The sequence below is a fragment of the Lampetra fluviatilis genome, chromosome 1, assembly GCF_964198595.1.
Source record: "Lampetra fluviatilis chromosome 1, kcLamFluv1.1, whole genome shotgun sequence".
Classification (NCBI taxonomy): Eukaryota; Metazoa; Chordata; class Hyperoartia; order Petromyzontiformes; family Petromyzontidae; genus Lampetra; species Lampetra fluviatilis.
In genome coordinates, this window is record NC_136275.1 from 41409204 (window position 1) to 41425363 (window position 16160).

The following is a 16160-nucleotide window of genomic DNA, read 5'->3' on the forward strand; positions in this document are numbered from 1 at the left end:
TCTTGACTTTGGAGATAAAGGCGGCCGGGCGTGGTGCTGGCCACCGACTCCCTCGTGTGCCGTATCGGCCTTCATCGGTGCTCGCTAGCAGCACTTGCCCCAACAGTCTATTAAGGCTACACGAGGGATCTTTGTGCATTTCATCACACAGCAAACAAATGTAACATAATTAACATCCTCAAGGCTGGAAAAAGGCAAATTAAGGGAAAAAGACCCTGATGGCATTGTAGTTTTGTGCAGGCGTGAGGGACCGGGCTGAGACGATCACTTTGCTAAACCTGAGAACCCCATTGGATCGTGGGTGGCTCAAACCGGATTCGAACCGAAGTCTCCGTGTTGTGGGCTCAGAGCTCAGCCCCCGGGGCACCTGATAACCACCACTGCCATTTACCTTCTTCTTGAAGGCCTGCCTCTCCTCCAGCGTCAGCGTGTCCGACTTGGCGATCACCGGCACGATGTTCACCACCTTCCCGAGGCGCTTCATGAACTCGATGTCCAGGAGCCTCAGCCTGCGGCGGGGGGGGGGGCGTGGTGGGAGACCATGGAGGCTCAATGGGACACCATCATCAACATTACCACCACCAACATAATTCGATGAGCTCTCTACGTTTACAAAACACAGTTGGTTTAAAGTGGGCGCTGTAATACAATCGGACAGGCGATGAAATCAGCGACCAGTCCAAATATGGAAGTGAGCGTGGCATTACCCGTAGGGGCGTCTCGACCCATATATGGGATTGTGAACCGTGAATCGAGATGTCTATTGTATCGATTCTGCTTTTAGTGGATCCGACAGCAACTTCAGAGTATCGATTCATCGAGGGTTACTCAATGCATCAATTCAATGGCAAGCGATTCATGGATCGACTAATCCCATTTTTTTACTGAAAGAACCAGAATAAGTATTCTTTGGGTCTTTCGGTAAAGCGATGTAGATAGAAAAATAATAAAATAAATAAATTTATAACAATATCACGCCGTTTCATCGCAACACAAGCAATCGTCATTGTGAAAAATATATATTGTATATCTTTTTTTCCTGCCTCAGCAGCTCTCCCGCTATATTTTCACCTGATGACGATTGCTTGTGTTGCGATCAAAACGTCGTGATATTATTTATTATTTTTATTATTTTTCTATCTATGTGGCTTTACCAAAAGACCCAAAGAATATTAATTCCTAGAGTCACGAAAGCTTTACGTCAAGATCTAACCAGAATAAGTCTACATTATAGACTGCAGGTATGCTCATCAGCTTAAAACAGGCTACATTCTACAATATTATTATTATTTTATTATTTTCTATCTACGTGACTTTACCGAGAGAACCAAGAACACAGTACAGCGTCGTGTGAAACGACCACCTTGTGTTTGATTGGCTAATATCCGCACGATCGGCGGTTCGCTCGCGGTCCGTTCTTGTCGCACAACGGCGCCGCTGGCGCGTGCCGAGCGCTCTGCTTACGAGTGCCCGGTGGCCGGGATGAAGTAGATGCAGCAGTGCACCCTGCTGTCGGGAATGATCTTCTTCCGCGTGATGTTCACCTCCTCCGCCAGGTACTTCTCGTATTGGTCGTTGATGTACTTGAGCACGGGCTCCCAGCTGCGAGGGATGGAGGGTGGGGGCGCGGCACGCGCCGGTTGGCGAGGGGGTCGCGCGGAAGACGGCGGCATCGTCCGCACGGCACGTAGCCCGCCGCTCTCGGCGCACGACACCTCGCCGATCTCGTCAAGGAGTCACAAACCGTCACGCAAACGGCTTTTGGCTAAACATTGAACACGTTCATCGTTGCACCGCGTGGCGCTTTCAGATGCGCTTCTGTGGCTGTCTGGAACGCTCTTCCTTCCGATATTAGCAAGCCACTGGAGCTTTACACTTTTAAATCAACTACATTGACAACTCATTTGTCTGTTTGTGTTTAGTTTGCTGTCCTACACCCGCACCTCTGATAAAGCACGGTTGGCTACGCACGGTGCGAAAGAAGCTCAACATACATACGCAGACAACCGTGGCATGGTGTTGGCTGGGCGAGACTCCCTGTGATGTACATTAATACATCACTCTGTCTTGATCCACAGAAGCCGAAGGTGACACTCTCACCACTCTTGATGGTTGTGGCGAAAATGAGATGGCCATTAGCACGACCGGCCACTAGAGGGCCCACAAGGTATAGGCCAGGGGTCAGCAAACAACATTTCAAGATATGAAAAAATAACAACAGGTTTTACCCTTTCTAGCAATAGAACAGGTGTTAAGATGTTCAAACACCAAATCGAAACCAGAGACAGCAGCCTTCTTTATGGCCAAGTCTCACCACCAGCGTCAGACCAGAGGACAACGCCACAAGGCGAACAGTACAAGGACAGTGCCACTATTAGAGCATAGCTTGGGTGAGCAGCTACAAAATGGGACCTTTTTGCCAGTATCAAAGTATGACAAAATAAGAATAGGTTTTACCCTTTCTGGCAATAAAACAGGAGGTGTTAAGACATTCAAACACCAAATAGAAACCTTACAAGAGGAGCCATTTTTTTCAAATTCGGTAAAAACACCTCGATATTTAAAGAGTCGTAATGCACGTGGAATACAAGACGGCGGCCCTCCGTAAATAACGCCACGGAGGAGTCCTCCTCACAAGAGCCGCAGGTTGCCCTGAGCCCTGGAGGACCCCCCCCCCCCTGGAGGGTATTCGGCCGACTCTCCCACATTGGTCAGATGGCTTGGAAGAGGTGGGGGGACCCACAAATTACCCCACCACACGCAATCTGCCGATTTAACTGTGGCGTGCCCCTTTTATACCGCCGGATGGACAGGGGAATCTAAGAAACCTGCTCCATTGTTTCAACTGCTGTGCCGGGAGAACGATCTGGATTGTGCCGCGGTGGCGATATGTTCACTCCCTCGCCAGGTATACAGGAGACCGTGGCTTCGATCCCGACCTTGATGCCTGATGTATTTTTGGAGTTTGCAAGTTCTCTCTCTCCCCGTGGTTGTGTGGATTTTTCTCAGGGTCCTCCGGTTTTCCCCTCCACATTTAGAATCGATGTGCATTTAGAGTATTTGGCTGCTGTAAATGTCCAGGAGGAGCCACTTTGTTGAGCTATCATTTGTGGGCAGGTCGCTTCTGAAAAAGAGCCGTATACCTCAGTCGGCTTCACCTGGTAAACTAAAAATAGTTTTTAAAGTCCAGTTTGCCAACCGTTAGAGTGAACTAAATGTAAGGGGTCCCAGTGCTGTTGCACGTTCTGCACGCTCATTAGCTACACCGTCACTCTCACCAGTTGTTGTTATTTATTTGGTCCCCAAATCCGGGAGTGTCGATCACCGTCAACTTCATCTTCACCCCCTTCTCTTCGATGACTGCAAATGCCGAGGTGCACAAAAGGACAGGTCAGTGTTTTGTTTGTTGCCAAGTTAGCTTCCTGTTACCATTTCAAAACCTTCAAAACCGTACAACTCTTTACGTGGTCTTTATTTTACGGAACTTTTCGCTTAATACGTACCGCGCTCGCTAGAACGCGAGTACAGTAGCATTTGATGGGCGACTTTTCTGAGTGGTGTCGGTGTAGGCAGCGTTGTTCAGCGATGCTGGGTGCTGGTACTGTAGTACTGGTACTGTCGTGTTGGTACTGTAGTACTGTGATACACGGCGTGCCATCCTCTTCCTCCTCACACTCTGTGTTGGGGCATCTCAAGATACGTAGCGTCATCCCACTCCCTTATCTTTTTCACTCGCCATATCTCTCGCTCACACACCTTATATTTAAATAAATTACTGTCACCGATATATCTATATAATATATCAAACTCCAGGCTGGGACAGCACCCCTACCGTCGCCATTATTCCTTCCGGGAAAATCATTCTCACTTAACACAAATTCACTATAAACGGCAATCTTCTGGAACGCAATTCCCCCGTCAAAGCGAGGACCCGCTGTACAATGTATCTAAATGCACGGGAACATTTTACGTAGCGTGTACAGTATATTATATTATTTTAAACGCACTGGAATACCATTCTCTGTGTGCGCCAGCACCGCTTTAAAGCCACGTGCAGCACCGCGAGCGCCCATCCTGCGCACTCGGCCGCCGTTGGCCCTCCTCACCGTGGCTCACAGACTTGATCTCCACCGTCTTGGGGATCTTCTCCTCGTGGTTGGGGGTACACGACTTGCGGCTCACAGGAGACTTGAACAGCGTGTTCACCAGGGTCGACTTGCCCAGCCCGCTTTGTCCTACACGTGCAAAGGGACGACAGTGACAGTGAACACGTTTACCGATTCACCATCCGCCATGACCTGTAACAAACAGTTTGAATAATGCTTTCATTTCCACAGAGCATCATTCATGCAAATGCCATCTGAAAAGGCTGTAGAACGTGTAACGTGCAGAGTATGTGCACGTCACAGTATGTGCACGTCACAGTATGTGTAACATGCACAGTACGTGCACGTCACTGTATGTGCACGTCACTGTACGCGCACGTCACTGTACGCGCACGTCACTGTACGTGCACGTCACTGTACGCGCACGTTCTGTGACGCGCACGTACTGTGACGGCTGTAGAATGTGCACCGATGCCCATTTTATTGAGGGTGAAATTGGCACATAAAATAAAGATCAACTGATGCATTGACGATGGAAACAATGTTTAAAATTTTAGTGCGCCCAGTGTTTTCCATCAAGGGCAAGGGGGGGGCCTCTCGCAGCCACAAAAGCGACCGAGGTGCAGTTCACGAGCGGCCCTCTACGGGAGTCCTCGGCATGGCCCTTGGTACGACGACGACTCCCCGTCGCCGGTGTGCGGGACGCACCGACCACCATGATGTTGAACTCGAAGCCCTGCTTCATGGCCTTGCGCCGCATCTGCTCCAGCACGGCGTCGATGCCCACGTAGCCGAACGCGTCGAGGTTGGGCTTGACGCGCGTCGGTGGCCGCGCCGCGCCACCATCCTGGCCGGGGGTCTCCGTCGTCATCTCCTCCGGCTCGGCGCGAGGCACCAAACCTACGGCGCAGATCCGCACGTCAACGTGCAAATCCGTGCGTGCGCGTGCGTGTACAAGAAAACGCGTGCGCGTATAACTCACGGATAAACAATCGAAGCATTTACACGTGAAATGTATACGTCATATGTATACGTATGTATTAGTATTTAAACATTATTAGTAGCGAGGTGGAGTGGTGAAGCAGGAGTGAGCACAATCACTGCACAGCCTTGGGGATTGATTTGTGGCGAGTCATATCTGAACCCATCTCGCCCCGTACCCTGCACGCAAGCCAACCTGCACCGACCAGCGTGGTGAAGTATGGTTAAAGAACACCCTGTGATCGACACGCCATGGAGAGGACTTCATCTAGCAGTGGATTGACAAAGGGCTGTACGTTATTGTTACAGGTAGCATATTCGTACAGGAGCTGTATCAACAGCGGCATCTACACAAGAGGCAGTGATTTGTCAGTTGAACAACAACAACCACCGGCGTTCACCACTAAGTGCACTTTGAGGCCGCGTGAAGTGTCGAAGGGTCACTGGCAGGAGGTAATGGAACAGACCCAGGTGCCATGGGTTGACTAACTGAGATGACTGGCAGATGCAGTACAGTGGCTTAGCTATTGAGTGTGTAGGCCACGCAACTGCACCTGTGCCTGAGGCAATGAGCTACGCAGAGTGGGCAAATTGGACAGGGAGCCCCATTCAGTTCTTTGTGGCAGGGCCCATGCCAACCGCACAACGCCAATAACAGCCCAACAATATAAAATTTACCGTTAATTTGTGCCAAACTTATTAGTAGAATCTCTGTATTTATCTAACCAGGGCAGCTCTGGCCCGCTGGATCACGGGGAGACTCAACTCGTTGCTTTGCACCACTCTTACAGCCACCGTGGCCTAACGCAGTGTTTGAATTCTATGGGATGGGGTCAAATCCCCGTGTTTAATCTCTCAATCTCTGATTAAACACAAGGGTTTGTACTTCAGGCCCCTTCACCTGCACACCTCATGTTACATGTGTTTCCAGGGTCAACCGGCTCCCAGATCGAGAATCTCATTAATTTTTAACCACATGCTGACAACAAGAGTATGTGCTTAGTACATCGACCCCATAGGTTTCCGCATTTGTGCTGCGTGGCTCTCCGATGCGTTTGTGGGTTGTACCGCGCGTAGGGTAGTGGTTCGCGGACTGCACTACAAACCTGGCGATCAGAGTTCGATTCCCGCTCACGGCCAACACCGGTGACGATTATCTAAACCGATCCTGGGCCTCCCCTAGGTCGACTTAGCCTCAAATGAGTACCTGGTGCGGTGTGTAAAAACATCACCACTGGAGAGACAAAGGCGGTCGGGCGTGGTGTTGGCTACCCACCCCATCGTGTACTGTGCCGGCCTTCATAGGTGCTCGCTAACAGCACTTGCGCCAACAGTCTGTTCAGGCTATACGGGGGATCTGTGTTTTTTTGGGCACCAAGTCCGACGTTTCGCACTGCGTGCTGGGAGCTTTTTATTTTATTGATTACCAGATCCATTCAGTTCCTTGAAAAGCTCCCAGCAAGCACGGCGAAACGTCAAGGCGCATCGGGGAGCTTTACTTCGACCCGACTCGGTCTTTGAGGCCTGCCGCAAATAAGGCAAAATAAAAACTGGTAGTCGCAAACATGACTGCGTGCCCTATTCCACAGCTACCCAGTCCGAGATCACCTTTTAACAAAGTGGTTTAAGATTTTATCAGAATAAATATTTTTCCTCTTTGTTTTACTTTCTTCCTTCCTCAAAACACACCACCTTCAGCCACCATCTTTGCTGACAACGAAATAATTCACAGATCAAATGGCACCATTTCCAAAAGACTGACCACTCACAGCTTATCAGCTGCGTGCACGTCTGGGTAGCTCCAAACCTACGCCAAAATTCAGATTTTTCCATCACTGCCCCCCCCCCACTTTTTGGGGTTGTGACATTTCTGTAATCACGTTTCAATGCAGTTAAATGTAGTTTATGCACACATGGGTGGTTGTGTTTGGCTTTCCAAGTGGTCAGATGGTTGATAGTGGCCGTTGTGAACGCCACCGGCCGTTCCCCTTGGTCGCAGCCAACTGTGTGTGCAAGCGCGTGGAAGGTACGTGGAGGAGCAACGGCTCGCAACAACGACGGCATGGTAACGGCAACAGAAGCTTGTGAACACCAGTGGCTTAGCCATTGAGCATGCAGGTGCTATAACGGCACCGAAAGGGCTCCAGGTACCAGGCTCGAAAGGTGGGATGAGACGGCCGTGGGGAGGGGGGGGGGCGCAAATGTAATCCATTCCTTACCCCAGGGCCTGTGCCAACCACGCGACGCCACATGCAGCAGTGTTTACGATAGTTTGAATGCGTGGTTCTGTGTATATCTCTGGGAACTTTTGTTGCCAGTATCAAAGTATGAAAAATAAGAATAGGCTTTATCCTTTCTGGAAATAAAACAGGTGTTAAGATTATTATTTGTTTCTTTCGGTTAAGTCACGTCTAAAGATAAAATAATAAATTAAATTAAATAATAGAATATGACGTTTCGATTGCAACACAAGCAATCATCATCAGGTATAATGCAATAGCGACATAAAATCTAACCAGAAAACTATAGACAGACATATTAGCAGACAGATATCACCAAGATACATAGAGAGAGCAACACAGGTAACAGAGAGAGGTGGTCGTCTCTGTGGGGTGGCCTTAAATAGACAGAGGAGGGCGGACGCAGAGAGAGGGAGGGGGGTTAGAGAAAAAATTAGCATATCAATGAGTGGACAACAAAACGTGGTGCTGCAAGTGCGATGACACGGCAAGCAAGCCTGAAAATCAGGAGAAGGACACACTAAAATTAAATAACCTAGTAAAATATCGAAATGTAATGTAATACAACACAGAGGGTCGGTCAACACACAATCGAAACGTCGTATTCTATTATTTAATTTAATTTATTATTTTATCTTTAGACGTGACTTAACCGAAAGAAACAAATAATAATTCCTGCAGTCACGAAAGTTCTAAAATTAAGGTGTTAAGATGTTTAAACAAATATACCTTTTGCAAAGAATCAAGTCTGCATGAACCGCAACGACTTGTGGTGAACATGCAAACAAACATTCTCTAATTGAGAATGCCAAAAGGCAAACAGTACAGTTGAGCAGCTATATCCCATGATGTAGCTGCTTAATCCATGATGTAGCTGCTCAACCAGAACTATAAATACTCTGATACGTGCATCGTCTTTGTTCTATTCACCTGTTGGCGTTCTCTGGTCTGACACTGGTCAGACAAGGCCATAAAGAAGGCTGTCTCTGGTGTGGTTCTATGTAGTTTTAATCCCTGGCCCCTTTGAGAAATGATGGTCTGTCTGGCCGAATAGATGCAGCTCTGCAAATCCAGGGAGCCAATAGCGGATAGTTTGGCCTCCTCTTTCACGTTGGCCAGACATCTGGGAAGGGGTAGAGGATCCCCCACACTCTACCCCATTGCACACGACCTGCCAACCAACTGATTGTCGAGAACTCATTCGAACTGCGCAGTGGACAGAGGCACGCCAGAAGGTTGAACCGGCAAGTCCAGAGCGCAACTGACCATCACAACCCATGGCAGCATTCCCCCCCCAGTCTCATCAGGAGAATATCTAAATAACAACCGCTGTAGCAGGCCGATAAAGATGCTGCAGTGAGCCAACAGTGTGGTCCCTCTCAATCTCTTGCATTGGCTGATAAAACAATATTTGCAAGTCTCAACCTGCAACTAATTACCTGCAGTTGCACTGAGCGCACACCCGTGGCCCTTTGAGAAAATCGACATAACTTAATAAAAACTTAATTGTATTGGAAATCATCAAAGCACCATATTTCTAGGGGTGGACATTGAAGGGTAAAGTACTCCACTTCATCGTATCATTATATGGCAACAGCATAATCTCAGTACCTAATTTTGAAAGATTGACAATTTACTTGACAATGTTACCACTGCAAGCCTACTCAATGCCTTTTGAATGATTCACACTCTGAAAACGAATTACACTTTTACACCACCCCGTTTATTATTGACCTCTGGAATGGCTTTATGATTCTACAATCTCTGAGGAGTTTAATCCCTTCAGTTTGACTGATATTATCTCCACCCTTGCTGACAACAGCCACAGAATATTTCAGACTCTCTCACTATATCTCAACATTTCCTGAAGAAGGCTAGTCGGCTGAAATGTTTAGACCTTTCTTCCCCATCAGGTACTATTGAAAAATATATTAAACACTGTAAAGATATCATTATCTTTGCACCATACGGGCTGAATAGCAATACACTCACATACTTCAAAAGAGGTCAATGTTCTTTTATTACCACGTAAAAGCACAAACCGCTGCAACCAAACTCGGACGGTGGAGTGAAATGTAGTTACGGAGTGACGATTGGGTGGGCGCTCGCACCGAGACTGCTCGGAGAAAGAGCCGCTTCATGGGCGTCCAGCTCAGCTCCGAACCCACGGGGGGCGGCTTCGTTAAAACGGCAGTGCCGTCTTCATCCTGACGTTCTACGACCACATCATTCACGACTGCCGCCAAATCATTTTCCAGGTCACTAACTCGGAGAGACCCGGCTGGAATGACACCGATTACAGGCCTATTGCAGGCCTATTTGCACACGTTGGAATTGAATTGTTTAGACTTTTACTTTACCAAATATCTGTCATTGCATTCACATGCGATTTAGAAGGTACACATTACATGTTTGTTTTGGGTTCCGCTATGTAAGGTTTCCACGGTCTACTGTGGTTCACGAGTTGTGTTAAATATTGTGTTGGTGCACTGAGCCACGTGACAGACTTTAGCGGTAAATGCAAATTCATAATGACAACAATTTATTTATCATTCACCTTGCTTGTGTGTAAAACATCACAGATAACAGGATGATATTCTCCATAATACAGGTTTTTTTGGGTTAGATAGTGTAATATAAAAATGTGTGATTAAACCCTGCCACCACCCGACACAGCCAATTAGTACAGCACATCGGTGTGTTGAAGAGCAAAGCCACAACATTTACAATCTGAGTACGACATTTCGCCAGTAATTACAACTAGCTTCATCAGGCGACAGCCAGATTTGTGGAGAAATCCTCCTGTTTTCCTTAGAGGGAGAGATGTGATAACAACACTTATTGTGCTCTTCTTGCGCCGAGCGAGGGGGGGGGATGATATTCCCACCAATCTCTAATTAGGAGAAAAAATGTGCAGGCAATAAGAGTCATTATGTAATTTCCAGGTGCATTCCTGGAAAACATACTAATTAAAATCCGTAGATAACCCATTGACAAGAAGATTAATTTTCCATACAACTCCACTGATTCACAGAAAATGTGCGGATAAAAGAACACCGTTCCACAAGGTGGATAACCAGAAGACCAGGGTGCAGGTAATAGGAGTTTTGTGGGCCCTACAGAAGACCAGGGTGCAGGTAATAGGAGTTTTGTGGGCCCTACAGAAGACCAGGGTGCAGGTAATAGGAGTTTTGTGGGTCCTACAGGTCCCACGGATAATAACAGTCGTGGGTACTCGGGCCGTGCGGGCCGTGGATAATGTGGAGTTGTACCGTAGTCAACTGCTCAATTGAATTGTTTGCAAAAGAGCTTCATAGCTCATTGGATGCCTCCAGTCTAAATATTCCAAATCTGAGTGTGAACGATCGTGCACCCGAAACGCTTCGCCTCGCCTGTGTGCGTTAGCCGCATGTATCGCCACAAGCAGTGGTTCTGCGCTTGCGTTGTTAGCAGGAGCTAACGCTCACCACTGTTGGCTCTTAGCCCACATCTGCTGCTGCCACCGTTGCTGCGGGATGCAAGTCACAACTCACGCTGCGGCTACAGAACGCGTGAGCTCACAGACACACACACAAAAAATTCCCCTCCTGTTTTTTCTTTCTCTTGAAAACTCAAAGAAAATGTTTGAATGTGGTGACTTAAGCAAATACAGTTTCTGGGTGATTCATGCTTTCGGCAGAAATAAGTTTCATATGCAATTTCATCTTGACGTGTGCGCACAATCTGCCTTAACGCCTGCAAATGCGAGACTGTTGATACACAATACAGTATAAAGGATGTACAGTAATTGAATGGGTTTATTAAACAAACGGGTATTCAGAAATAAAGTAAATATGCTCGAGGGGCACAGGAGGGTTCATTGTACGGTGCTATGAACCCGGCCACCGGACTTGATTTGTGGCTGGCCACGGCTAATATCAGTGCCGAGTGATATCGGAATGCCCCCCCCCTCACCACACCGCTCCTCACCAATCTGCACTGACCGGCATGGTGAAGTATGTGCAAGCAACCACTTTGACACAACGGGCAGAGGCCTTCATCCAGTGGGCAATGAGAAACGGCTGTAACTATTATACTCGGTTCTATACAGCCGCACATTTTTATCTATTGCAGCATTTTGTTAAATATTCCTCTATTGTGGGAGCATAGTTGTTTATATTATTGGCTCTTTCGGTAAAGTCACGTAGAAGGGAAATAATAAAATAATAAAAGTAAAACATAATAAAATTTTCACGACGTTTCGGCCACAACGCAAGCAGCCGTCCTCAGGTGTAGAAACGAGCTGTCGGAAAGACAGCGTCCTAATGTTTATTTATTTATTATTTTATTATTTCCCTTGACTTTACCGAAAGAACCAAGAACTTGAATCCCTGCAGTCACGAAAGCTTTAAATCGAATCATAGTTGTTTACTTTAGTTTTTATATTCATTATTTTTTCCCCCTCAAGCCGGTCGATCAAGATGTGCCATCTCCTCATGATTAGGGCGGCAATGCTTCTATTAGCCTGCAGCTGGTTGTTCATACGACCGACACAAGTCAACAGCAAGACACACTTGCCTCGTGCGCATCCTTTAAAGTTGCCAGCTACATCACAATGATGGTGGTGTAAGTATCCTGTCATGACGAAGTATCGACGTGGAAGCCTCTCAGTTAGAGGGGAGGGTTTAATATCAAACCAGGCCCTGGAAGGTGACACGACGGAGCTACTTCTGATGCTGGATTCACTTCTATATGGCTCTCTAAACTAAGCCGTGCTGCTCGATCCCCGCTCTCTAGCGAGTGGTTTACTGCTTGTCCATCGAATGACAATGTACAATTGGCTTGCAGTGCTGGGCAAGCGTTGAGTGTAAAACAAATTAGGATTTTTTTGTGTGCGTAGGTTCTTGTGCGGAGGCATCAGTGACGGACCTCGGACAACTGCAGAGTCCACGATGAAACAAATGACGCAAATCTAAATTTAATTCAATTCAATAAATTCATTTTCATACGGTCGTAAAATGCTCAAACACAAAACACTTTTTCCACGCCGCATCTGAGATCAAGCCGCCTCGCCGGAGAGCTCTGTTCACGGCGAGAGAAAAATCCCTCAAGATTATTCTTGCGACAAAAACAGGAAATGACCAGTACGAACATCGTACATTCTCCCGCGAGCCAGAGCCCGAGACAATAGACAATGCGTTATTCCAGGGACTGAACCCACACACTAAAGTGCACATGACAGACGAGACGGGAGGAGGTGGAAGCATCGGGAGACAGATTGAGGCTCCGCATCGGGGGAGCCAAGGAAGGGCCCCTGTGCTGGCGCCACGCTGCAGACCGCAGGCGCCGCTGTGCGTGGAGCCGATAGCCGGCGGCCTAAACCGCGGGTGGCGTGAGCCGCGAGCACTGCGGTGCGATAACGATGAAGGTGTGGCGGCCTCGTGCTGGCCTGCCCATGCCACCGGTGGCCCCTCTACGTGAGAATTCGTGGCCTACTTCACCATGCTGGTGACCAGATCGCGCAACGGAATTCTACAAAATAATTTCCAGCAGCACCAGCAGCCACATTTACATTGCGCGCGACAAGCAGCTACATTTCGATAGTGAGCTCCAGAATGACTCGGTCAAAATATATCACCCGTTTATATAACGCGGCATACTCTATCAGAAAACGAAGTACTGTATTCTATACAGTGTGTATATGGGAAAAAATATTCCCAACTACTTGAGTCTTAAACTACAAAGATCCCCCTGATGGCCTTTACAGAGTTTTGGGGAAAGTGCTGTTAGCAAGCACCGATGAAAGCTGGCACGGCACAAGAAGGAGTGGGTGGTCAGCACCACACCCGACTGCCTTTGTCTACCCCAGTGGTGATGTTGACACACCGCACCAGGTACTCATTTGAGGTTGAGTCAATCAATTGTCACTGGTGTTGGTCATCAGTGGAAACTCGGGTAGCCGGGTTTGTAGTGTAGCGTGCTAACCGCTGCGGTGGCGCACTGGTTAGCACTAATGGATAGATGTCATTTCCTTGGAACGATCCCGAGTTGTCGTTTGTCCAGGTGCTACAGCTTCAGATGCTCCTACAAGATTTTGAGGACATTTTTAGCTGGGACTCATGTACCTCACTTATGGGACACCATATGAGATACAGGAGATGCGGCACCCATGAGACAAAATTTGTACAAGATTAGCCCCACTGAGAAAACCTACGTGCAACGTGAGGTGTTGCAAGCATACATTATGTTGATGTAATGACAGGGTGACACCTGCTGGCCTGGAAAGGGAATCACGGGTACGGGCACGGCTAAGTACCAACCAATCAGAGGTGTATCTGGGGCAAAGGTAACAGGCGGGGCTAGCCGAGATACTCCGGGAACCTGCTGGAAGGTTCCACGAGAGGGCGTGGCCGGAGGCGGGGCCTAGCCACGCCTGGGGAGATATAAGGGGGAGCGGACCCGGGGCTCATGTGTGGGGTCCTGGGTCCTGGCTGCGTCGCTGCTCGCCGACATACAAAAAAAACACAATAGGAGTGCAAAGTAGAGAAAAAATAAGCATAAGTACATGGACATTCCTGCCGATTTTTCAACACTAGATGCAAGCTTGGGCAAGGCAGGAAAACAACAACAGTCCCAGACCACACCTAGACAACAGACAGCAGCCCCTCAATACAATTGGACATTAATATTGAACTATCAGCACTCGACTGGGGACCGATAAAGACTCCATTGCACAACAACAACAATGCAGCGGCACGCGCGAGGTCGGCGGTGGCTGCCGTTGCCAGGCGAGTGCCGCATCGTGGCAGCGCGGTCGAGGGAGCAGGAAGCCTCCGAGGCAGCAGCAGCAGCCCAGGGCTGCACGGAGGAAGGAAGGGCAGGCAAGTCACCTCATGACCCTTTCCAAACATCTCCCCCATCTGCAAGCAACGACCCCCACCCCTACCCACCCTGTCCCTCCACCCACTGTCCCATAGATCCCCCATATAGCCTTAGCATGCTATTGGGGCAAGTGCTGTTAGCGAGCAGCACCGATGAAGGTCGGCACGGCAACACGAGGGGGTGGGTGGCCAGCAAAACGAGCAGTCGCCTTTGCCTCCCGAAAGACGATGTTTATATAGTGCACTAGGTACTCATTTGAGGCTGAATCGATCTAGGGGAGGCCCAGGACCAGTTCAGATAATCCTCAATGGTGTTGGTGGCCATGAGTGGGAATCGAACTCGGGTCGCCAGGTTTGTATCACAGTGCGCTAACTGCTGTGCTACCACTCCGTAGCATCCCAAATCCACTGGGTCACTGCATAAAAAACACTCGCTTATTTGACAAGCACTTATGCTCGTTATTTATGCAATGCTCAGTATTTGTGCTCTGTGTTACTTGTTCCAGATTGGGTTTTTAGTTTACACAATGACAACACGTGTTTCCAATGGCGGAGCCAGGATTTTCAGGTAGAGGGGGCAACCCCTCCAGCAATGAAAAATTATAGGAGTTGTTAGTAAGGACTTGTCCCTTTTTATTTGACGCGTGTGCGGCGATGGCGCAACCATCGGTCGAGGGTCGAATTCGAACCGCGTCGTGTGATCGGCATCGCGCTCGCTGAAGGTGTTGATGCCTTCAGGGAAGTCGTGAACTGAATACGCAACTGCGCACAATTCTGAGTCACTTATAACCGCTTTGCCGTTACTTATTGCCAATTATGGACTCAGACTATTGTCCTATCATCTCATAGAGTCCCTGGCACATAATAATAGACTACACAGTGGCAGTGGGGGGGGTCGCAAAATGCCGATTTATTACTAATAAACCCCAATGATCCCATCGAAATTAGGGATTTCGATCGGATCATTGGGGGGGCACGTGCCACCCCACCCCACAGGCTCCGCCAGTGCGTGTTTCAGTTTGGGGCAGTGGATTACTGTAAGCCTCATCTGTGTTTATTATCACAGTGTTTATTATCACAGTTAATAGATTTCATGCCTCGGATGTCAAAACATCGCAAACTGTGTTGACACTCATTCATGCCTACAGACACGATAAAAAGACAAAGACTCCCCATATATCCTTTACAACCAGTTTGGGCAAAGTGTTGTTAGTAAGCATCTATCAATGCCGACCCAGTATACGAGGGGTGGTGTGGTTGGCACCACACCCGGGCACCTTTGTCTCCACTGTGCTGATGTTTACACACCACACCAGTATTTGTTTTTCAGACTAAGATGACCGAGAGAAGGACCAGGACCAATTCAGATATTTGTCACTAGTGGTGGCCATGAGCGGGAAACGAACTCAGGTCACCAGGTTCGGAGTGCAGCGCACTATCCGCTACACTAATGCTCACACACACACACGTGGTATATGCGCCAATATTGAGGAATTGCTGTTTTCTGTGATTACTTGAGGAGCCCCATTGCTGGAAAGACAATTAATGAATAAGCGGAATTCTGGGGCTAAAATTAAAACATTTTGGAGTTTAGATTTTTCTCGTTGTGAAAATAAACGCGGTTATATTTGTGTCAAGCTTCACCCTTCCAGCCCTTCTCACATCGTTAGAACTTACACTCACGTTACCGACTACCAGAGGTGTGGACTCGAGTCATGTGACTTGGACTCGAGTCAGACTCGAGTCATGAATTTGATGACTTGCGACTCGACTTGGACTTGCATAACAATGACTTTGTCCCACCTATGAGATGTGGACTCGAGTCATGTGACTTGGACTCGAGTCAGACTCGAGTCATGAATTTGATGACTTGCGACTCGACTTGGACTTGCATAACAATGACTTTGTCCCACCTCTGCCGACTACGTGTTAGCCGTACACACACGCATACGTGGCACAGTGTCCATATACTA

At 48.2% G+C, this 16160-nt stretch overlaps 1 protein-coding gene across 6 annotated transcripts in view; it reads right to left on the minus strand.

The window, feature by feature from the left end:
- The window catches only part of LOC144936331 (septin-9-like), a 51766-nt gene that overhangs the window by 7441 nt on the left and 28165 nt on the right, over nt 1-16160 (minus strand). For all 6 annotated transcript variants that reach the window (XM_078863424.1, XM_078863432.1, XM_078863430.1 and 3 more), the window contains 5 exons: nt 4815-5006; nt 4107-4235; nt 3279-3360; nt 1465-1602; nt 392-509 (listed from right to left, as the gene is read on the minus strand). In XM_078863424.1, the coding sequence (XP_078719550.1) occupies nt 392-509; nt 1465-1602; nt 3279-3360; nt 4107-4235; nt 4815-5006 (659 nt within the window). The remainder of the gene's footprint in view (nt 1-391; nt 510-1464; nt 1603-3278; nt 3361-4106; nt 4236-4814; nt 5007-16160) is intronic.